Consider the following 25242-nt stretch of genomic DNA (forward strand, 5'->3'; position numbering starts at 1 on the left):
AAAACCAGGTGGATTTCTGAATGTAACTCTTTGGTTGTTTTTTTGCCACTAGCAGTGAGAAGTCAGAGATGTGAAGGAGCTGGCGTGGGGGTGGGACAGGGAAGGAAATACCTGGGGGGGGGGGTGTCACAGGGCAGGAGGGACAGAGGGACAGCAGGTCCAGGGCTGGTGCTGGGAGCTGGGTGTTTTCCTGGGTTACTGTCTGGGTGAGAAGAAAGGGCTGAGAGGTGGGGCCACTATTCCAGGCCACACAGGACTTGTTCTGTAGCATCCGAATCAGGGGGCGGGGGCGGGATGGACGCTGGTGACAGGGAGAAGCTGGAGGCCAGAGGGGAGGCAGAGCACGAGGGGAAGTGAGACTGAGTAGGTGTCCAGGGCTGAGGGAGGAGCACATTTGCATTGTGGCAGAGACTCAGGGAAGGGTTGTGTGTGGAGAGGAAGTCAGAGGAGAGGGGCTGGGAGGGGGTCGGTGTGTGAGGACAGACGTCAAAGAGCCACTTTGCAAGAGAAAGAACATCTGCAAACACGATGCTGTTCCTGCAACTTGTGCTGTTGGTGGTTCTCCTCCCGGAGGGTGACAGCGAAGATGGTGAGAGCTCGGGTCCTGTCCAATCTGTGCACGTGTGTGCGTGTGTGTGTGTGCGTGCATGTGTGTGATGTGTGTAAATGTCCTTGTGTGCCTCTAAGTGCACATTTGATTATGTGTATACATGTGTGAGGGCATGAGTGTGTCTGGCAGTCTGTGTATTTGTGATGAATTTATGTCTTGTGTGTCTTTATGCAAGTGTTTTAATATGTGTTTGTGTGTGTGTATGTGTCTCTGTGTCTGTATACTTGTGTGTTTGTATATATTTGTTTGTGTAAGAATGTGTGTACGTTTCTATGTGTGTGTTTTTGTGTGGATGTGCATGTGTGCACTTGTTGTCTCGGTTCCCAGCAGAGACCTGGGCAGGGAGACAGTCAGCCTGCTTCCTCCCCGAGCATCCCCAGCCCCAGGGTCCTGTGCTCTCCTGAAGGATGGGTGCGAGGCTCAGGCTCTGGGGCAGCACGTGTCTCCTGAGATGCCTATGGCTTCTCTGTCCTCCAGATTTTGGGTCCCGTCCCCGGCCCCTTAGTCTCCATTCCCTCTCCTTCCCAATGTCCTCCTCTTCCTCAGTCTATCTGTCCTTTTCCCACAGCCTCCCAGGAGCCAGTATCCTTCCAAGTCATCCTGACCACATCCTTTTACAACAGCTCCTGGACACAAAATCTTGCCTCAGCTTGGCTGGATGAGCTGCAGACTCACAGCTGGGACAGTGACTCTGGCACTTTCTTGTTCCTGTGGCCTTGGGCCAAAGGCAAATTGAGCAAAGAGGAGCTGATTGAACGGGAAAGGACATTCCATACCTTCTCCATTAGATTTCCTCTGATATTTCAGGACAGTGTCAGTGACTGGCAGCTTGAATGTGAGTTCAGTTCCCTCTGAGTGGGATGGAGGAGGCTGGTCTGTGTGTGTCCTGGGATCCTTCTTTCTCCAGGAAAGAGGCTCCATTGAACCTCATGTGTCCCCATCACGAAGCTGAATCCCACCACTGTGGGCAGAGCGTGGAGCCAGACTGTGATTCTTGAAAAGCTTCACATCTTCTGCTCCGTCCCGCTCCTCTCATTGACCACAGGGCCCTCCTGTCCCACTAGTTCTCCCACGACCACCCCTTTCCCTGGCCTCCAACCAGGCACCTCTGGTCCTCTCTCTGTGACTGACTCCTTAATCTGCTTTTCTCCTCATTCAGTCCTATCAGCAATGTCTATCTATGTGTTCCCTGTACCCCACTGCTCTCCCTTCATTTTAAATTGTTTTTACATGAACTTCTCTGCTGAGCCTTTCTCTTTCCTCTGCCCACATCCTTCATGTCTCTCCTCTAACATTCATTCCTTCCTCCATCATTCACCTCTCTCTTTCCACCTCCAGCTACCACCGCTTCCCCTTTATCTGAGCCTCCCATCAAATCAAATTCTATGCAATTCCCTCCAATCCCCTGAACTTCTCTACTTCCACTATCCTAGGCTTTGCCTTATCTCATTTTAGTTTTTTCACTCCCCCTGTCCTGTAATTCACAGTCTCTCTTCCCAGATCCCTTTCAGGTACAGATGGCAGAAGGCTGTGGCCTGTACTTTGGGAAACCATCTGTAGGATTCATGCAGATTGCTTATCAAGGATCAGATCTTGTGAGTTTCCAGAACAAGTCATGGTGGCCATCTCCAAAGGGAGGAAGGAGAGCTCAGCAAGTCTGCAAACTGTTAAATCAGTACCATGTGGTCAATTTAAGAATACATTCACACATCAATGACTTCTGTCCCCATTACCTGTTGGGTCTTCTTGATGCAGGGAAGGCAGATCTCCAGCGACAAGGTCAGTCCTGCTCCCTCGCCCCAAGAATTCTCTATTCTGCACTCATAAATTTGCATTATTCCCTCACATTCAGGGTAGGAAGGAATCAAGAGGGAGAAGGGATGATGGTGATAAGTCTAAGGGCGAAGACCTCCCCTCAGTCTGTGAATCCCTGTCCTGTTTCACAGTGAGGCCTGAGGCCTGGCTGTCCGCTGGCCCCAGCCCCAGTTCTGACCATCTGCAGCTGGTGTGCCATGTCTCCGGCTTCTACCCCAAGCCTGTGTGGGTGACGTGGATGCGGGGCGAGCAGGAGCAACAGGGCAGCTGGCGAGGTGACGTCCTGCCCCATGCTGATGGCACGTGGTATCTTCAGGTGTCCTTGGATGTGAAAGCCAAGGAGGTGGCCGGCCTGTCCTGCCGTGTGAGACACAGCAGTCTAGGAGGCCAGGACATGGTCCTCCACTGGGGTGAGGAAGAACTGGGCCCAGCTGGGAAAGGGGCAGGGGGTCCTTCACCAGAGCAGGAGAGTCAGAAGAAAAATTAGGGATTCTAGGAACTCCAGGCCAAGAAGAACAAAAAATCAGTAACCCAAGAGATGGAAGAGCTGAGGGTGAGGGTCCTGCAGATGTGGGAGGATGCGGAGGGTGAGGTGAAGTGTCCATCTCTGAGGAGGGATGGGAGAAGGGAAAGGCGGAAGGGCGGCTGGTGAGACGGATGGTGACAGGAGTGGAGAGGACCTGAGAGGTGCAGTTCAACCCGGGGTGGACGGGAAATGACACCCTCTGTGCCCAACCCCACAGAGCGGCCCCACTCCATGGGCTTGGTCTTCCTGGTGGTGATCGTGCCCCTGGTGCTCCTGGCAGGCCTGGCGTGGTGTCTCTGGAAGCGCTGGTGAGTCTCTGGAGCCCCCTTCCTGCTCTTTCCCACGTGTCTCCCCACCTTTCAGTGTGTCCTCAGCCCTCCTGCCACCCGTGCCCTTCCCCCCTGCAGGCTCCCCTCCACCTGCTGCAGAGGGATTCCTTTTTATTCCTCCTAGGAAAACACACAACAGACCTCAGTGCACGGACTTCCCTTTGAAGTGAGATCCCAGCAGCCCAGGCCCCTGGACTGACCTCAAGGCAGCTCAGCAGGGATGCCCTGGCAACTCTCTGTGTGCAACTTTGCCTTTGATTCCTGCTTAATGATCAATTGTCAATATAAGCTAAGTGTAATTTACTGGGATTTGTTGTTCTAACTTGATTCTGGAGCTTCAGTCTCAAAATTGAATTCAGAGCAAAATGAAATCCTTATAACCTCCCCAAGTCCCTGGCATCAGATGTCACTTCCTCCAGTGAGCCCTCCCTGATTTATAATTGGAATCAGTCTCTGCCTGGTGAGAATTTTAACTCACAATTTGGCAGTTCTATTCCAGATACCCATGGCTTTTTGCCACTATTAGGTTCCTTTCCCCTTTCTAATTCTTAGGCCTCTGAAGAGCAATGTCCATGTCTTTATGATATTTGTAATTTGGTAAGGTGTCTCACATGCATGAAATAAAAATCCCGGTGAATAAATGCTAAGTCCATAGGCTTTTCTTTTTCTATTACTTCCTGAAATGTTTGTAGTAGTTGAGATGTTTGATGCTTGAAGGATGGACAGATATCCCCCACTTCAGGCCAATCATTGTATAGATTCCATGTGACCTCACCCAGTGCGATGGTTTGGGTCCAGGCATCTGGTCCAGGTGGCACAGTCACACAAAGTTGATTTTTTGTGGCCAATGTTTGAGGCTCTCTCTTGTCCTGAAGGATACGATGTGAGGTATAAGCTTGAAAAACCACAATCATTTTTGCACCACAGAAGCAAGTCTGAGGAGAATTTGCTACTCAAGAAGACAGGGAAATTGTATACATGAAATTTTCCAAGGGGGTAGATCTGAAGTGTTCTCACCAAAAGAAAGGTAATTAGAAGAATGGAAAAAGAAACCAGAGGGTCGGCGGGAGGAGCTAGGATGACGGAGTAGTAAGCAGATTACAGGCTTGCCTCATCCCTTAAACTCCGCTAGATAAATATCAAAGTATTCTGAATACCCAAGAAATCTATCTGATGGCTGACGGAACAAACTACACAGCTAGAGAGAGAGAGAAGAGGCCACATCATGGAAGGTAGGAGGTGCAGAGACATGATTTGGGGGAGAAATGGATTGTGGTTTCTGCTAGGGGTAGGAGCCATGGTCATGGAGAGAGGAGAGAGAGAGAAGTGAACATGGGACCACACAAGGAAAAATTTCCAGAAAACCAATGACTGGGAAAATAAGAGGCCCTTATTTTTCTGAGATTTTGTAGCCAACAGGGCTCAAAGACTGGAATTTTGGAGGTCCACATTATGGCTGGTGTGGAGCCTTGAAGGGATTGCAATGATCCTGTGGAGAAGCCCAGGGGCACACAGCGTGATCTGAGGTCTGTTAGGATGCACTGGGAGCGATGTTGATCCTTCTCGTAGTGCACCTGGGAGAGATGCTGTTGCCTCTCTGGGTACATAAGGGACAGCAGGTGCCATTAGCCTCCTGCACCCTTTAGTGTAAGTGCAGCAACACTGGCAGAAGGCAGATAGCCCGGACACTAGCTATTTGCTATGCTTTACGACAAACTCCATGCTCCTGTGCTTTGGTGCAACTGCCCATCTGGAACAAACCTGCACCCCTCTCAGTGCAGCAAGACCCTCTCCGAGATGACCAGTGTGAGGCCCTGCCATGCCAGCTCCCTAAAGTTTGGAGCTTTACATCTCAGCTAACCTGCCTGGGATAGAACACAGGGGTACTGTGCTGCCTGGTGGGCAGACAGTCTACACACAAGTAGAGTTAAGGCATTGATCTGAGAGGCATCTGGGGACACATGAGGGGAGATTGTTTGCTCTTCTGGGAATTGGAGAGTGGTGGACATGAACTCCCCTCTCTGAGGATGACAAAGGGGGCTGGTGCCTTTCTCTTACCCCACCCTTCCGCCTAAACTAACGTCAGTAAACATTACAACACCCACAGTGGAGGCTTGAGCCTCTTGTACAAAGACCCACCCCCCCCGTGCTTTGCAGGTGCAACTTTTCTTAGGCAAGTGTACTTGAGAAACAGAGCAGCAGGCATCTCCTCCAGAAGACCAGCAGATCCTCCACATGCAGCACAGCTACTGACCACAGGAATTCTGTAAATCTTCATTTCTAGTGGAAATAGGATCTGGCTCTTTTAAGAAGCAGATCAGGGCACACATAGTTAAAACTCACCATACTTTGGGCAAGGTCCAAAAATATCCACTGCAGGCAGGGAGAAACTCTTCAGAGGAATGACCTAAGGGAAAGAGTAGACAAAACACAGAAGCAGGGTGTGTACATCATACACCAGAGACACTTCATGAAGCAATAGACACTGGATGGCATATGACCTCTTCTTTAAAGAGTTATTACTCTCAGGAACAGAAACATAACGGGCCTTTCTAACACAGAGAAGACAGAGATTTAGATAAAATGCCACGATAGAGGAATTCATTCCAAAAGAAAGAACAAGAAAAGGTCAAAGCCAAGGATCTAATGAAAACAGATATAAGTAATATGACTGATCAATAAGTTATAACAACAATCATGAGGATACTAACTGGGCTTGAGAAAAGCATAGAGGACAGCAGGAAGTCCCTTACCACAGAGATAAAATAACTAGATACCAGTCAGGACAAAATTAATAATGCTATAACTGAGATTTGAAACTGACTAGATGTAATAACAACAAGGGTAGACAAAGCAGAGGAATGAAGAAGTGACATAGAAGATAAAATTATGGGAGCACCTGGATGGCTCAGTCAGTTAAGTGTCTGCCTTAGGCTTGGGTCATGATCCTGGGGTCCTGGATTTGAGCCCTGCAACAGGCATACTGCTTAGTGGGGAAACTGCTTATATCTCTCCCTTTGCCCCTCCCCCATAAATAGATAGATAGATAAATAAATACATAAATAAATTTTTAAAAGAAGATAAAATTATGGAAATAATGAAGCTGAAAAGAAGAGGGAAAGAAAAATATTGGGTTATGAATGTAGACTTAGGAAACTCAGTGACTTCATACAGCATAAAAACATTCATATCTTAGGAGTCCCAGAAGAAGAAGAGAGGGAAAGGGGGTAGAAGGTTTATTTGAGAAAATTATAGGTGAAAACACCCTCTTTCCTAATCTGGGGAAGGAAACAGACATCTAAATCCAGAAGGCCCAGAGAACTCCTATCAAAACCATCAAAAGCAGGCCACCATCAAGGCATATCATAGTTAAATTTGCAAAATATAGAGATAAGGAAAAAATCCTAACAGCAACAAGAAAAAAGAAGCTCCTAACTTACAAGGGAAGGCAAATAAGGTTAGGAGCAGATCTGTCCACAGAAACTTGACAGGCCAGAAGAGAGTAGCAAGATATATTCACCACGTTGAATGGGGAAAATATGCAGCCAAGAATACTACATCCAGAAAGGCTGTCATTCCGAATAGAAGGAAAGATAGAGAGTTTCCCAAACAAAAACTAAAGGAGTTTGTGGTCAGTAAGCCAGCCCTGAAAGAAATATTAAAGGACTCTGAGTGGGAAAGAAAGACCAAATGCAACAAAGACTGGAAAGTAACAGAGAAAATCTCCAGAACCAACAACAAAACAAGTAATAAAATGTTACTAAATTCTTATGTATCAATAAGCACTCTGAATCTAAATGGACTAAATGCTCCAATCAAAAGACATAGGGTGTCACAAAGGATGAAAAATCAAGGCCATCTACATGCTGCCTACAAGAGGCCCATTTCAGACCTAAAGACACCTGCAGACTGAAAGTGAGGGGATGGAGACCATTTATCATGTAAATAGAGGTCAAAAGAGAACCAGAGTATCCATACTTACCTCAGACAAACTAGATTATAGAGCAAAGACTGTAACAAGAGAAATAAGAAGAGCACTATATCATAATAAAGGGGTCTATCCAACAAAAAGACCTAACCAATGTAAATATCTATGCACCCACATTGGGAGCGCTCAAATGTGTAAAGTAATTAATAACAAACATAAAGGGACTCATTGATAATAATAGTAGGGGACTTTAAAACCCCACTTACAGGGACGCCTGGGTGGCTTAGCAGTTGAGTGTCTGCCTTTGGCTCAGGGCATGACCCCGGGGTCCTGGGATTGAGTCCCACATCAGGCTCCCTGCAGGAAGCCTGCTTCTCCCTCTGTCTATATCTCTGTCTCTCTCTGTGTGTCTCTCATGAATAAATAAATAAAATTAGAAAAATAAACCCTCACTTGCAGCAATGGACAGATCATCTAAGAGAAAGTCAACCAGGAAGTGAAGGCTTTGAATGACACACTGGGCCAGATGGACCTAACAGATACATTCAGAAAATTTCATCCTAAAGCAGCAGAACACACATTCCTTTGGAGTACACACGGGGCATTCTTCAGAACAAATCACATACCAGGTCACAAATCAGGTCTCAATAAGCACAAAAGATTGAGATTATATGACATATTGTTCAACCACAATGCTATGAAACTTGAAGTGAATCAAAAGAAAAAAATTTGGAATGACCACAAATACATGGAGGTTAAAGTACATCCTACCATAGAATGAGTGGGCCAACTAGGAAATTAAAGAAGAAATTTTAAAAATTTAAAAAATTTTGGAAGCAAATGAAAATGAAAACATAACAGTCTGAAATGTTTGGGGTACAACAAAGGCAATTTTAAGAGGGAAGTATATTGAAATACAGGCCTACCTCAAGAAGCAAGAAAAATCTCAAATACACAACCTAATCTTACACAAAGAGGAACTAGAAAAAGAACAACAAATGAAGCCTAATGCCAGCAGAAGAAGGGAAATAATAAACATTAGAGCATAAGTAAATGATATAGAAACAAAAAAGACTGAGAAACAATAGAACAGATGAAACCAGGTGTTTAGTCTTTAAAATAATTAATAAAATCGATAAACCCCTAACCAGACTTATAAAAAATAAACGACTAGTACCCAACTAAATAAAATCATGAAGAGAGAAGAGAGATCATAGCCAACACCACAGAAACACAATAACATAAACACAGAAACATAATAAGAGAATATTATGAAAAATTATATGTCAACAAATTGGACAATCTAGAAGAAGTGGATAAATACCTAGTAACAAATAAGCTACCAAAACTGAAAGAAAAAAGAGGAAACTTGAACACACTCATAAGCAGCAAAACAATTAATTAGTAATAAAAAATCTCCCAAGAAACAAAAGTCCGTGGCTGGATGTCTTTGCAGGGGAATTTTACCAGACGTTTAAAGAAGAATTAACAGCTATTCTTCTCAACATGTTCCAAGTTATAGAAATGGAAGGAAAACTTCCAAACTCCTTCCATGAAGCCAGCGTTACCTTGATTCCAAAACTACACAAAGACCCCACTGAAAAAAGAGATTGAGGATTGATGCTGGCTTACATCAACATCCCGGATGAACACAAATGCAAAAATTCTCAACAAAATACTATCAAATCAAATCTAACAATACCTGCACCCCGATGTTTCTAGCAGCAATGTCCACAATAGCCAAACTGTGGAAGGAGCCTTGGTGTCCATTGAAAGATGAATGGATGAAGAAGATGTGGTTTATGTATACAATGGAATATTCCTCAGCCATTAGAAATGACAAATACCCACCATTTGCTTCAATGTGGATGGAACTGAAGGGTATTATGCTGAGTGAAATGAGTCAATCGGAGAAGGACAAACATTATAGGGTCTCATTCATTTGGGGAATATAAATAATAGTGAAAGGGAATAGAAGGGAAGGGAGAAGAAATTGGTAGGAAATATCAGAAAGGGAGACAGAACATAAAGACTCCTAACTCTGGGAAACAGACTAGGGGTGGTGGAAGGGGAGGAGGGCGGGGGGTGGGGGTGAATGGGTGACAGGCACTGAGCGGGGGCACTTGATGGGATGAGCACTGGGTGTTATTCTGTATGTTGGCAAATTGAACACCAATAAAAAATTAATTTATTATTAAAAAAATAAAAAAATAAAAAAATAAAAAATAAAAGTCATTCACCACAATCGAGTGGGATTTATTCCTGTTCTATATTTACATATCAATGAACACGATGCACCACATTAATAAAAGAAATGATAAGAACCATATGATCCTGTCTTTTAGATCTGTCTTTGAAGCAGAAAAAGCATTTGAGAAAGTACAACGTCCATTCATGATAGCAATCTTCAACCACGTAGCAACAGAGGGAAGATACCTCAACATCATAAAGGCCATACATGAAAGACACAGCTAATATCATGCTCAGTGGGGGAAAACTGAGAGCTTTACCTCTACAGTCAAAATTAAGGCAGGGATGTCCACTTTCACTATTATTATTTAACATAGTACTGGAGGTGCTGGCCTCAGCAATAGGGGTGGTGGAAGGGGAGGAGGGCAGGGGGTGGGGGTGACTGGATGGCGGGCACTGAGGGGGGCACTTGACGGGATGAGCACTGGGTGTTATTCTGTATGTTGGCAAAATGAACACTAATAAAAAATAAATTTATTAGTAAAAAAAAAGAAAAGAAAATGAAACAAAAAGCATCCTAATTGGAAAGGAAGAAGTCAAACTTCCATTATTCTCAGAGGACATGACACTCTATATAGAAAACCCAAAAGCCTTCACCAGAAAAATTGTTAGACTGACACCTGAATTCAGTAAAGTCCCAGGATACAAAATCATTGTACAGAAGTCAGTTGCATTTCTAGACACCAATAATAAAGCAGTAGAAAGAGAAAGAAATCAAGGAATCAGTCCCATTTACAGTCCCCGGGCTCTCCAGTTCCATCAGCCAATACCTTTCCTGTGTGATTTCAGCCCAACAAGGTGGGTTTCTATCCTTAGTGACCGGAAGCTCCCCTCTGATGGACGTGGACAACGCCCTTGGGGACGCTGGGTTAAGGTCTCTCTTCCTTGCAGCGTTCCTCCTCACTTCTCTCTTCCTTTCTCTCGATGCTTGAAAATATTCCTCTATCCCTTTTCTTGCCTATTTGTGTTTTCTTCATGTGTCCTTGTCTTGTAACACTCTTATCCTGTCTTGCTTATTAAACATGACATCTTGAGCAATCCCTGTCCTGGGTGTTTTCATGGATTTCTGACGGATCACAGGTCAGGAATCAAGGTTGCTGCTGCTGATTAAGTGACTGGTAGAAATTCATCTTTCAGGGTCTTCCTAGAGTTGGAAGAACAAGATACACCAGCATGTAATAAACTAAGAAGTGTTCTGACAGTGACAGCGAAATACTCAAAATGCAGGATTTTCTGCAGAGGAAATCCACTGATGCCTTGGATCATCCATTCATTAATTCACTCGTTCCTCACTTATTCAGCATTTCCTATTTGTATGGTAAACATATTCTCTAAGAGTGGTTCCAACATGAATGAGAGGAAGCTCTGTGTCCAGATATTTAAGGCAAATGAATAATCTCTTCCTCCAAGCTTGTTCATTTTTTGATGTTTACTTTTAATCACCCTGAGACAAACTTCAGAACTGTTCAATAAGAAAAATCAACTACATATATTTGAAGAACTAATTGGCTTCATTAAATGGTGCATGACTCACACAATACCCCATCTGACCCACAGGGCAGTACTCAGAGGAGTTGTACAGAATGGAAGGTTTTTATAGAGGGGGTGTGGGGCCAGGGAGTTAGTAGCAAAAGAGAAAGATTGTTTCAGGGACAGGTCCGTTTTCTTGGGAGAAAAACAGGTTTTTTTTTTTTTTTTTTTTTTTTTTTTTTTTTATCATGCACATGACTTCATCCGCCTTCAGGGGACAGAGGGGTCTCAGTAGACAGATTCATTGGCTCTGATGGAAAGAAAAATTTCTTGCCTGACCTGTTAAGGCTACATTTCTGGGTGAGGGTGGGGGTTGGGGTGGTAGTGATTGAAACTGTAATTAGATCGGTAGGAAGCTCCAGTGTGGGAACCGGGTCTAAATGACACCATGTGGACCTGTGACTTTCTTTTTCTAGTAAGATGTGCCTCATGGGGACGTATCTTCAGAGTCTTGTCCCTCCACTAGCAGAGAAGCTCTGGGTACCTTGCTGGCTACCCTGCTTGGGGCAGAGAGTGGGGCACTAGCTCTGTTTCTGATCCAGTCTCATCCTCAACTATGCGCTTTGTTTCTCAGTTTTGGGATCATTGAGCACTTACTTACTGGGCCCTCTTTAGATTTTGGGGGTTCATTTTAAGAGGGATGTATGTATATCTAATGCCCCAAACCAACAAATTAAGTCATGATTTTAAGTGAGCAAACATCAGTTAAGGGTCATTTTTAGAAAATATTATTTCAAGCAGTTATATTGTTGGGTACAGCCTATACATTATCATAAAACTCAGTACATGAAGTTCTGGGGAAGAAGGTACTGAGAAGGGCCCTACAATCACCTCTTCCCAATGAGACGACACCTGTATCAGTGTAAATAATCTAGAAAATGACCCAAAGACTGCCGGAACTAACTCTCCACAGCTAAGTGTAGAAGAGAGGCCACATGGACCTGGCAGGATGGGTGGAGATGCAATGAAGAGAGCCTCCACAGGGCATACATGATATACATAGGAGACACCCCTAAAGTGTCAGGCTCTGGTAAACAGGAGACTCTGCCCTGCAGAGCACCACAGAAACTCTTATTCATAAGGACATCACTTTTAAGAGCAGAAGATGTAACTAACTTTTCTAACATGGAGAAAAAAGAAAAGAGACTTAAACAAAAAGAGGACACAGGGGAATATGTCCCAAGTGAAAGAATAGGACAAAATCACAGTAAGAGAAAGAAGAGAAAAAGAGATAAGTAATATGTCTGATAGAGAACTTCAAGTAATGATAATAAAGTTACTCCCTAGTCTTGAGAGACAAATAGAGGACCTCAGTGAGACCCAAAACAGAGAGATAGATAACATAAAAAGGAACCAACCAGTGATGAAGAACTCAAAAAATGAAATTAAAAATACACTATATGGAATGAACAGGAGAATTGAGGAAGCAGAATAGATCAGTGACCAGGAAGACAGGATATAGAAAGCAATCAAGTTGAATAGGTGAGAGAGAAAGAAAGAGAGAGAGAGAGGGAGAGAGAGATAGAGATAGAGAGAGAGAGAGAGAGAGAGAGAAATACAAAAGGAAAATAGACTTAGGGAACTCAGTGATACCATCAAGCATAAAAGCATTATACATCACAGAAGGAGAAGAACGAGAAAAAGGGCAAAAGTTTATTTGAAGAAATAATGGCTGAAAACTTCCCAAATCTGGTGAAGGAAACAGAAATCAAGAATCAGGAGGCACAGAAAGCTCCCAAGAAAATCAATGCAAAGAGGTCCACACCATGATACATATTAATTAAAATGTCAAAAAGTAGTAATGAAGGTGAATTTTAAAACCAGCAAGAGAAAGTTACATGCAAGGGAAACTCATAACCCATATCAGCTGAGTTTCAATCAGAAATTTTGCAGGCTAGAAGAGAGTGGCATGGTATATTCAAAATACTGAAAGGAAAAAAAAATCTCCAGGCAAGCATACTCTATCCAGCAAGACTATCATTCAGAACAGAGAAAGAGAGAGATAAAGAGTTTCTCAGACAAACAGATGTGAAAGGAATTCGTGACCATAACCTAGCACTACAAAATATGTTAAAGGGGACTCTGGGAAGGAAAGGAAATACCACAGGAAAGAAAGCAGAAAACCAGTAAAAATAAAGATATCCATAAAAATCAGTCAAGGAACTCACAAAATAAAAGACTGCAAAGTAGGACACTGTATTTCAAAAATGTGAGAGTAGGGAAGGGAGAGGGATAGAGAATGGCTTCAAACTTAAGTAACAGTAACTTAATGTTGACTGCTACATAAAGAAGCTGTTATATACAAACCAAATTATAACCTCAAATCAAAAATTAATAATAGATATGTAAAAAATAAAGAGAAAGTATCCCAGTATATCACTAAAGAAAGCCAATTAACCAAGGGAAAGAGAGGGAGAAGAGAAAGAATAGAAAACTTCAAAAACAGTCATAAAACAAGTAGCAAAATGGCAATAATTATATACCAACCAATAATTACATTGGGCAGCCCAGGTGGCTCAGTGGTTTAGCATCACCTTCAGCCCAAGGTGTGATCCTGGAGACCCGGGATCGAGTCCTACTTCAGGCTCCCTGCATGGAGTCTGCTTCTCCCTCTGCCTGTGTCTGTGCCTCTCTCTCTCTCATGAATAAATAAATAAAATTATAAAAATCAATTAAAAAATAAATAATAAAATTAAAAAAATAATTACATTGAATGTAAGTGGACTAAATTTTCCAATCATAAATCATAGAGAGATTGGATGGATAAATAAATAAGACACATTTCTATGCTGCCTAGAAGAGACTCATTACAGACCTAAAGACACATGCAGATTCAGAGTGAAGGGATGGAAAATCATTTATCAAGCAAATAGTTGGGAATGGAAGCCAGAGTAGAATACTTGTATTGGAGAAAATAGGCCTTAAAAGAAAAACTTTAAAAAGGGAAAAAGGATAATATATAACAATAAAGGGAGCAATCCAACAAGAAAATATAACAGTTATAAATATTATGCACCCAACATGGAAGCACCCAAATACATAAAGCTGCTAGTAACCACCAAAAAGATAATGAATAGCAATACGACAATAGTGAGGGACTTAAACATCCCACTTACGTGGATGAACAGACCATCCAAGCAGAAAATCAACAAGGAAATTGCCTTTAATGACACATTGGACCAGATAGATCTGAATATTTCAGAACATTCCATCTGAAGACAGCAAAATACACATTCATTTCAGGTGCAGGTGGAACATTTCCAATAAAAAATCCCATATTAGGCCACAACACAAGTCTCAACAAATCCAAAAAGATCACCATGATACCACTCATCTTTTCTGACCATGACAATATGAAAGCAGAAATTAACCACAAGCAAAAGATAGAAAGAGGACAACTACAAAGTGGTTAACTAACATACTGTTAAATAATGAATGGATCAACCAAGAAATCAGAGGAAATAAAAAAATACGTAGAGACAAATGAAAATGGAAACACAATTGTCCAAAATTTTGGGGATGGAGCCAAAGTTGTTCTAAGAAGTAATTTTATTTTGTTTTATTTTGTTTATTTTTATTTTTATTTTTTAAATAAATTTATTTTTTATTGGTGTTCAATTTGCCAACATACAGAATAACACTCAGTCCTCATCCCATCAAGTGCCCCCCTTAGTGCCCGTCACCCAGTCACCCCACCCCCTGCCCAACTCCCCTTCTACCCCTCCTTGTTCATTTCTTAGAGTTAGGAGTCTCTCATGTTCTGTCTCCCTTTCTTATATTTCCCACTCATTTTTTCTCCTTTCCTTTTCACTATTTTTTATACTCCCCCAATGAATGAGACCATATAATGTTTGTCCTTCTCTGATTGACTTATTTCAGTCAGCATCATACCCTCCAGTTCCATCCATGTCGAAGCAAATGGTGGGTATTTGTTGTTCCTAATGGCTGAGTAATATTCCATTGTATACATAGACCACATCTTCTTTATCCATTCATCTTTCGATGGACACCGAGGCTCCTTCCACAGTTTAGCTATCGTGGACATTGCTGCTAGAAACATCCGGGTGCAGGTGTCCCGGTGTTTCACTGCATCTGTATCTTTGGGGTAAATCCCCAGCAGTGCAATTGCTGGGTCGTAGGGCAGGTCTATTTTTAACTCTTTGAGGAACCTCCACACAGTTTCCCTGAGTGGTTGCATCAGTTCACATTCCCACCAACAGTGCAAGAGGGTTCCCCTTTCTCTACATCCTCTCCAACATTTGTGGTTTCCTGCCTTGCTAATTTTCTCCATTCTCACTGGTGTGAGGTGGTATCTCATTGTGGTTTTGATTTGTATTTCCCTGATGGCAAGTGATGCAGAGCATTTTCTCATGTGCTTCTTGGCCATGTCTATGTCTTCGTCTGTGAGATTTCTGTTCATGTCTTTTGCCCATTTCATGATTGGATTGTTTGTTTCTTTGGTGTTGAGTTTAATAAGTTCTTTATAGATCTTGGATACTAGCCCTTTATCTGATACATAAGAAGTAATTTTATAACAAAACAGGCACAACTCAAGACAGAAGAAAAATCTCAAACAAACAGCCAAACTTTACAACTAAAATAGATAGAAAAAAGCAAATAAAACCCAAAGGCAGTAGAAGGAAGGAAATAATAAAGATTAGAGCTGAAATAAATGATATAGAAACAAAAACAATAACCACAAAAATAACACAGCAGATCAATGAAACGAGGAGCAATTTCTTAGGCAAGATAAAAAAATTGATATTTAACCAGACTCATTGAGAGAGAGAGAGAAGAGAGAGAGAGAGAGAGAGAGAGAGAGAGAGAATTCAAATAAACAAAAGCAGAAATAGAAGAGGAGAAATTTCTGGCATCACAGAAATACAAAGGATTGTAAGAGAATATTATGGCAAATTATATTCCAAGAAATTGGACTACCTACAAGAAATGAGTAGATTCCTAGAAACATATAGCCTCCCAAAAATGAAGTGGGAAGAAATTGAAAATTTGAACAGACTAATTACCAGCAATCAAATGGAGTCAATAATGAAAAAACTCCCAACAAACTAAAAATCAGGACTAGATAACTTCAAAAGTGGATTTTATCAAATAGTTAAAGAAGAGTTAATACCTATTCTTCTCAAACTATTAAAATTAGAAGAGGAGGAATGCTTTCAGATTCATGCAATGAGGCCAGTATTACCCTAATACCAAAATCAAATAAGAACACTATAAAAAGAGAAACTATAGGCTAATACTGCTGATAAAAGGATGCAAAACTCCATAACAAAATATTAGCAAACCAAATCCAACAATTCATTAAAAAAAAATCATTCCTCACAATCAAATGAAATTTGCTCCTGAGACACAAGTGTGGTTCAATATTCACAAATCAATCAACATGATATATGACATCACCAAGAGGAAGGATAAAAACTGTATGATTATTTCAATAGATGCAGAAAAATCATCTGACAAAATACAACATCCATTATGATAAAATCTCTCAACCAAATATATTTAGAGGTAACATACTCAATATAATAAAGGTCACATATAAAAACCCCACAGCTATCATCATATTTAATGGCTAAAAACAGAGAAGTTTTGGGGTTCTTGGGTGGCTTAGTTGATTAATTGCCTGACTTTTGGTTTTGGCTCACGTTGTGATATTGTGGTCATGGGCCTGAGCCCTGTATCAGGCTCTGTGCTCAGCATGCAGGCTGCTTCAGTTTCTCTCTCCCTCTCTTTCCCATTCATTCTCACACTATCTCTCTCTCATAAATAAATAAGTAAACAAACAAACAAACAAATCAAATCTTAAAAAAAGAACAGTGAACTTTCCCCCGAAGGTTAGCAATAAAACACGGATGTCCACTCTCACCACTTTGGCCCCAGTCAACATAGTATTGAAGTCCCAGACACAGCAATCAGACAAGAAAAGAGAATAAAAGTCATCTTTGGTAAGGAAGATAAGGAAAGAAGCAAAACTGGTAAGGAAGAAGCAAAATATTCTTCTGCAAAAAATATTTGCAGAAAACCCTAAAGACTCTCCCCAAACTACTACAACTGATAAATGAATTCAGTAAGTCTAAGGGTACAAAATTAATATAGAGAAACCCTTTATATTTCTATACACTAATAATTAAGCAGCAGAAAGAGAAATTAAGAAAACCATTCCATTTACAATTGCACTAAAAATAATAAAATACCTAGGAATACACTTAACCAAATAGGTTAAAGGCCTATACTTGGAATCTATGAAAACACTGATGAAAAATGTTGAAGGTAACACAAAGAAATGGAAAGATATCCCATGCTCCTTGATGGGAAGAATTAATACTGTTAACATATCCATACTACCCAAAGCAATCTGCAGATTTAATTCAATTCCTTCAAAATACAAAAGCTTTTTTCACAGATTGAGAGTAAGTAATCTTAACCACAGACGATTGAATGGCCAAAGCGAACTTGAAAAAGAAAAACAAAGCTGGATGTATCACAATTACGGATTTCAAGTTACCCTACAAAACTGCAGTAATCAAAAGACTACGGAACTGGCACAAAGTAGACACATACATCAATGGAACAGAGTTCAGAGACGAGGGAAAAATAAACCACGATTTCCTGTTCAATTAATCTTTGACAAAGAAGGCAAGAATACGCAATGGGAAATAGCCTTTTCAATAAATGGTACTGTGAAAACTGGACCACTACATGTGAAAGAAAGAAAGTTGACCACTTACTTTTTATTTTATTTTTTTAAATAAATTTATTTTTTATTGGTGTTCAATTTGTCAACATACAGAATAACACCCAGTGAGTTGACCACTTTCTTATACCACAGACAAAAGTAAACTCAAAGTCTATAAAAGACCTAAATGTAAGGCTTGAAATAATAAAAATCCTAAAAGAGAGCAAAGACAGTAAGGTCTCTGATGTTGGCCCCAGTAACATTTTTTCCAGATATGTATCCACAGGTAACGGAAACAAAAGGAAAATCAAACTGTTGGGACTACATGAAAATGAAAAGCTTTTGGACAATGAAGGAACCAGTCAAGAAAGGTAAAAGACAACCTATGGAACGGGAATATTAATTTGCAAGTAACATATTCCATACGGGGTTAGTATCCAAAATATAAAAGGAATGTGGACAATTCAACATGTCAAAAATCAAATAATCCAATTAAACAATAGACAGAAGACATGAACAGACATTTCTCCAAAGAAGACACCCAGATGGCCAACATACACATGAAAAGGTGCTCAACATCACTCATCAGGGAAATGCAAATCAAATCTCAATGAGATATCACCTCACATCTGTCAGATTGGTGATATATATATATAATATATATATATATTATATATATATATAAAGAAACACATACAAGAAACAAGTGTTGGAGACGATGGAGAGAAAAAAAGAACCGTTGCACGCTGTTGGTGGGAATGCACACTGGCGCAGCCACTGTGGAAAAGAGAATGGAGGTTCCTCAAAACATTAAAAACAGAGTTACTTTATGACCCAGTGTTTGTACTACTTGCTATTTACCCAAAGAATATGAAAACACTAAAATGAAAAGATATGTGCATTCTGATGTTCACAGCAGCATTACATTCGACAACCCAATGTCCACAGACAGACGAACCAAGAAAAAAAGGTGTGGTGTGTATGCACAATGGACTGTTAGCCATAAAAATGGATGAAATCCTGTCAAGTGCAACAACCTGGATGGAGCTAGAGAGTATGATGGGAAGTGAAGTAAGACAGCCAGAGAAAGATAAATCCCATATGGTCTCACTCATATGTGGAATTCATAAACAAAATGAAGAAAGAAAAAAGAAACAAAGGATAAAACAGGCTCTTGTGTATAGAGAACACATGGCTGGTTCTCAGACGGGAGGTTGGTGGGGGAAGGTAAGCAGGTGATGGGATTAGCATTACACTTAGGTTCATGAGCACTAAGTAATGTGGGGAATTACTGAATCACTATATTGTACACCAGAAACTAATTTAATGTGGCATGTTAACTATAGCAGAAAAACCAACCAAACAAAGAAGAACTAACCGAGCACACAAAACTGTATAGTTTTTGGTTTATGCGTTTTTCTTCCCAGATAGACTCAATGCTCCTTGAATACAGTGCCTGCCCTGCGCACACTGTACTTTCATGAGTGCTTGGGTCCAGGCAGGTGCTAAGTGGCTGGTGGTGAGTGAATATGTACTAATGCCAGTCAGATGGAGGGGGAACTCTTCAGATGTTTCCATGTCCTGTGGTCTCTGTGATGCCTGCTGGTTCCTCCCAAAGAATAATGGAGGACTGGGGGTTGCTGAGGCTGCTATAATCATCGGGAATCTGGACAAGCAAATAGAGCATCTGTTGAAAAGAAACCCTTCCCTTGGGCCCAAATGGCACTTTGGTCCAGACCAAGTCCCCAGATTTGGCTTAATCCCTAACCAACTGCAGTTCCCACCTCCCCCAGAGAGGGAAGTCTTCACCATCAGTGAGGGATTCTCTGGTTTGGCCCAGGGAGGTTCTCTGTCACATGCGCCCTCTCCATCAACACAGAGGGGAGGTCATCTGCATGGTTAGACCCCCTGCTCTCCCAGTTGAGGGTAAGGGACCTTCCCTGAAACACTCCTTTCTCTTCTCTCACCAACTTCCTTCCTATGAAACCCTCCATTTGCGCCACAGCTCAGAGCTCCCCTTACCTGCCAGGTGGGAGGCTGCCCCATTCTTGAATCACTTAATAAAACCAGATAGATCTTCAGATTTTCCTGGCTGATTAGTTTTTTGGCACAAGCAGTGAGAAGTCAGAGATGTGAAGGAGCTGGGGTGGGGGTGGGACAGGGAAGGAAATACCTGGGTTGGGGGATCACAAGGCAGGAGGGACAGAGGGACAGCAGGTCCAGGGCTGGTGCTGGGAGCTGGGTGTTTTCCTGGGTTACTGTCTGGGTGAGAAGAAAGGGCTGAGAGGTGGGGCCACTTTTCCAGGCCACACAGGACTTGTTCTGTAGCATCTGAATCAGGGGGTGGGGGCGGGATAGACGCTGGAAGAAGCTGGAAGGGAGAAGCTGGAGGCCAGAGGGGAGTCAGAGCAGGAGGGGAAGTGAGACTGAGTAGTTGTCCAAGGCCGAGGGAGGAGCACATTTGCGTTGTCGCAGAGACTCAGGGAAGGGTTGTGTGTGGAGAGGAAGTCAGAGGAGAGGGGCTGGGAGGGGGTCGGTGTGTGAGGACAGACGTCAAAGAGCCACTTTGCAAGAGAAAGAACATCTGCAAACACGATGCTGTTCCTGCAACTTGTGCTGTTGGTGGTTCTCCTCCCGGGGGGTGGGTGACAGAGAAGATGGTGAGAGCTTGGGTCCGGCCCAGTGGGCACACGTGTGCGTGTGTGTGTGTGTGTGTGTTTAAGTGCTTTTGTGCATCTGTGTGTTTGTGCATGTGAGGAACTGGGAGTATTCATGTTTGTATATCTGTGTTTGTATATGCATATGGGTGTGTATGTCTGTGTGTGGGTGTGTGTGCTTGTGGCATGTGTTTCCACACATACTTGAGGATGAGAGAGTCAGCCTGCTTCCTCCCCGAGCATCCCTGGCCCCAGGGCCCTGTGCTCTCCTGAAGGATGGGTGCGAGGCTCAGGCTCTGGGGCAGCACGTGTCTCCTGAGATGACTATGGCTTCTCTGTCCTCCAGATTCTGGGTCCCGTCCCCAGCACCTACCCATTCCCTCTCCTTCCCAATGTCCTCCTCTACCTCAGTCTATCTGTCCTTTCCCACATACTTCCAGGAGCCAATCTCCTTCCAGATCATCCTGACCACATCCTTTTACAGCCGTTCCTGGACACAAAACGTAGGCTCAGCTTGGCTGGATGAACTGCAGACTTACGGCTGGGACAGTGACTCTGGCACTTTCACATGCATGTGGCCTTGGTCCAGGGGCAATTTCAGCAACAAGGAACTGATGGAAGAACAAAGATCATTCCATACATTCTCCATTAGATTTCCTCTGATATTTCAGGATCATTTCAGTGAATGGCAGCTTGAATGTGAGTTCAGTTCCCTCCAGGGTGAGATGGAAGAGGCTGGTTATATGTCTTTTGTGTCCTGTCTTCCTGAAGGAAAGAGCCTCCACTGCCTTCTGAACCTCATATCTCTCCATTTTGAAACTGAGTTACACCTTTTAGGGGAGGGGGTGGAAGCCAGACCCCGATTCTTGAAAAGCTTCACATTTTCTGCTCCATCCCACTCCTCTCATTGACCACAGGCTGGGCTCTCCTGTCCCACTAGTGTCTCCCATGAACACTCATTTCCCTGGCCTCCAACCAAGCACCTCTGGTCCTCACTCTGTGACTGACTCCTTGAACTGTACTTTTCTCCCCATTCTATCCCACCAGCATGTCTACCTATGTGTTCCCTATACCCCATTGTTCCTTGACCGTAGATTGTTTTACCCCAATTTGTTGATGAGCCCTTCCATATTTTCTGCCCATACCTTTCATGCCCCTCCTCCAGCATTAACCCCTTCCTCAATTATTGACCTCTTCCTCTGCTTCCAGTGACTACCACTTCCCCTTTGTGTGAGCCTCTACTAAAACCAAGCTTTGTTCCATTCTCTAAAATCCCCTGAACTTCTCTCTCTGCTCCCATCATCCTTGGCTTCCACTCATTCAATTCATCTCTTTCAATCCCGCTGTGCTGAAACTCACAGTCTCTTTTCCCCAGATCCCTTTCAGGTACAAGCAGCAAAAGGCTGTGAGCTGCACATTGGAGAAACATCAGTAGGATTTATGTGAATTGCCTATCAAGGGGAAGATCTTGTGAGTTTCCAGAACAAGTCAGGGTGGCCATCTCCAAACGGAGGAAGGAGGGCTTAGCAGGTGTCCAGACTATTCAATCAATACCATGTGATCAATGTAAGACTGCAAACACACATCAGTGACTCCTGCCCCCCGTTCCTGTTGGGTCTTCTTGATGCAGGGAAGACACATCTGCAGCGACAAGGTCAGTCCTGCTTCCTCCCCCAAGAACTCTACAATCATAAATTTGCATCATTCCCTCAAAGTCAAGGTAAGAAGAGAGTTGGGGGAGAGAGACAATGATGGTGGCAGATTTCTAGAGGCAGAAAGGTGTGTCTGTCTAAAGTGATATGAGGACCTCCCCTCACTCTGTGAATTCCTGTCTTGTCTCCACAGTGAGGCCCGAGGCCTGGCTGTCCTCTGGCCCCAGCCCCGGGCCTGGCCATCTGCAGCTGGTGTGCCACGTCTCCGGCTTCTACCCCAAGCCTGTGTGGGTGACTTGGATGCGGAGTGAGCAGGAGCAACAGGGCACCCAGCTGCCCCATGCTGATGGGATGTGGTACCGTCAGGTGTCCTTGGATGTGAAAGTCAAGGAGACAGCTGGCCTGTCCTGCTGGGTGAGACACAGCAGTCTAGGAGGCCATGGTCCTCCACTGGGGTGAGAAAGAGCTGGGTCCGGCTGGGAAAGGGGGTGAGTGGTGCTATAGCAGAGCAGGAGCCTGATGAAAAATTTGGGAATCTAGGAAATCTACACCAAAAGGACAAAATATGAGTAATCCATGAAATGAAAGATCTGAGGGTGAAGGCCCTGTAAATGTGGGAGGATGCATAGGGTTAGGTGAAGTGTCCATCTCTGAGGAGGGATGGGAGAAGAGAGAGGTGGAAGGGTGGCAGGTGAGGCAGAGTTTTTCAGGAACATAGAGGACCAGGGTGGTGCAGTTCAAGCCGGGGTGGATGGGAAATGACACCCTCTGTGCCCAACCCCACAGAGCAGCCCCCCTCGGTGGGCTTGGTCTTCCTGGCAGTTATTGTGCTCCTGGTGTTCCTGGCAGGCCTGGCGTGGTGGCTCTGGAAGCGCTGTGAGTCTCTGGGGCCCCCTTCCTGCTCTTTCCCACGTGTCTCCCCACCTTTCAGTGTGTCCTCAGCCCTCCTGCCACCTGTGCCCTTCCCCCCTGAAGCCCTCCCCTCCACCTGCTGCAGAAAGATTCCTCCTCTCTTCCTCCCAGGAAAGCCCACTGGAGACCTAAGTGCACTGGCTTCCATTTAGAGTGAGAATCCAGGAGCCCATGGACCAAAATATACCTAAACTCAGCTCAGTGGTGATGTCCTCGCAATCTTCTGTGTGTAACTTTATCTTTCATTTGTGCTTAATGATTAGTCGACAATAAAAACTAAGTGTAATTTAGCTGGATTTGTTGTTCAACTTCATTTGCAGCTTAAATCTCAAAATTGAACTTAGGGTAAAATGAATTCTCAGCAACTTCCATGGTTTGCAAGCATCAAATATCATTTCCTCCAGTGACAATTCCCTGTTTCACAAATAGAATCAGTGTATTTTTTTAAATTTATTTTTTATTGGTGTTCAATTTGCCGACATATAGAATAACACCCAGTGCTCATCCCATCAAGTGCCCCCCTCAGTGCCCGTCACCCAGTCACCCCCACCCCCCTCCCACCTCCCTTTCTACTACCCCACGTTTGTTTCCCAGAGTTAGGAGTCCCTCATGTTCTGTCTCCAGAATCAGTGTATTTTGTAAGAAATTCCACCACCTTGATGTGCACTCTGTCTAATTTATTGCTGTCCTGCAGCCCTTGATCCCTCCTATAGTTTCTTTTCCCTTCTAACTCTTAAGCCTCTTCAGGGCAAAGTCCATGTCTTTTAAATATTTCTACCTTTGCAAAGTGTCTCATTTGCATGGAATAAGTTCTCAATAAAAATATGGGTGATTCAGGATGCCTGGGTGGCTCAGTGGTTGGGCAGCTGCCTTTGGTTCAGATCGTGACTCCAGGATCTGGGATCGAGTCCTGCATTGGGCTCCCTGTAGGGAGCCTACTTCTCCCTCTGCCTGTGTCTCTGCCTCTCCTCTCTCTCTCTGTGTCTCTCATGAATAAATAAATAAATCTTTAAAAAATATTGGTGATTTATGCCAAATTTATAGGTTTTTCTTTCCTTTTGGTTAGTGACATGCTCCACATAGACCTCACAAATTTCCTGTTCTTTCTCCTGGATTTACTGCATTGTTGAATCATTACCACTGAACTCATGGCCTGCAACTCTGCATCCCAAGCCTGAGAGGGCCTTATGTACACTGGTGTTTTGTTTGTGAGGAGCATCCTACCCTCTTGTGCTTAAGAACACTAGTCATCCCTGTAGCTCTAGTTTCAGGGCCATTTTGAACAATGAAATAACCAAGAAGGAACATGTAAATGCAGAAATTGCAGCAGAATGGCCCAACCAGAAATTGGGCCATGAATAAGACGCATGCTTACAGTGTAGGAATTAAAACAGGAAGGCAGAGAGGCCCCTGGTTCTGCCTCAACTGGGAACATGTGTGATGGGTGACATATGTTGGGCCAATCTAAGTATACCATGAACATGGTGAGCATGTGTGTCTGGGGCTACAAATCAATGTCTGCAGGTATGTCAATCAGCACAGACTCTGAATAATGAAGATAGATCCTTTGTGAGTAATGACCCTCATGGCAGTGCGAGTGGAGACATCCATGGCTAGACTTCAGTTATTTTAGGTTTCACTAATTAACTCAAACCATTCTCAAGCCCTGACCATGCAGCAGGGATACTTTGAGTGTCAAGGAGTAGGGGAGGAAGAAGTCATCACTGTTTTTGGAGCTTGAAAGTTTTGCTTTCCTGCCTTGATTATAGTTTTCATTGTTTCTATCCAGTTAGTACAGCTTCTTATTTTAATTGAACAAGGGAAAAAGCACTTTGTTCTACTTTGTTTAGGGGTCGAGGAGGGGAGCATCCAGAGGGGCCAAGTGTAAACAGCCACTTCTGCACATGAGGATATTTCTGGAAAATGACATTGAGATGGGAGAGGTGGCAAAAGTGAAAAGACAGGAAGGGGGGAGAGCAAATCATGGGATTTCCACAATCTTCTCACCTGGATCAGACTGTGCGGCTGCTTCTCTATGTTCCAGGCCTCCTTATCATCCTTGCATGACTATCACGTGGTTTTTGGTTAGTTTACTCCAACCTCATGGGTATCCCTGGGCTCTCATCAGCCTGAAGCCATCAGGAGAAAGCATCCTTGACAATGAAACAGGCTGAAGGATGGACAAGAGGTAACCTCCAGTTCAGGCCAATAATCAGACAGGTGTCACTTGTCCTGACCCAGAGTGATGGTTCAGATCAAGTCACCTGCTCCAGCTGGCACAGATCATACAAAGCCTGATTTTTGTCACAAATGGAGAAAAATGAGATGCTCTCTCTTTG

The 25242-nt window shown here is 43.3% G+C and overlaps 1 protein-coding gene across 2 annotated transcripts in view; it reads left to right on the plus strand.

The window, feature by feature from the left end:
• Positions 1-346: 346 nt before the first annotated feature.
• LOC140626642 (T-cell surface glycoprotein CD1a-like) overlaps positions 347-25242 on the plus strand; it is a 59322-nt gene continuing 34426 nt past the window's right edge. The window contains exons 1-6 of one of the 2 annotated variants that reach the window (XM_072814382.1): positions 347-589; positions 1179-1445; positions 2111-2389; positions 2557-2835; positions 3169-3259; positions 3405-3927. In XM_072814382.1, coding sequence (XP_072670483.1) covers positions 529-589; positions 1179-1445; positions 2111-2389; positions 2557-2835; positions 3169-3259; positions 3405-3450 — 1023 coding nt within the window. In that variant the 5' untranslated portion in view covers positions 347-528 and the 3' untranslated portion in view covers positions 3451-3927. Of the gene's footprint in view, positions 590-1178; positions 1446-2110; positions 2390-2556; positions 2836-3168; positions 3260-3404; positions 3928-25242 lie in introns of those variants that run through there. The other variant, XM_072814380.1, reaches the window with a different exon arrangement.

This window comes from Canis lupus, chromosome 38 (assembly GCF_048164855.1).
Source record: "Canis lupus baileyi chromosome 38, mCanLup2.hap1, whole genome shotgun sequence".
NCBI lineage: Eukaryota > Metazoa > Chordata > Mammalia > Carnivora > Canidae > Canis > Canis lupus.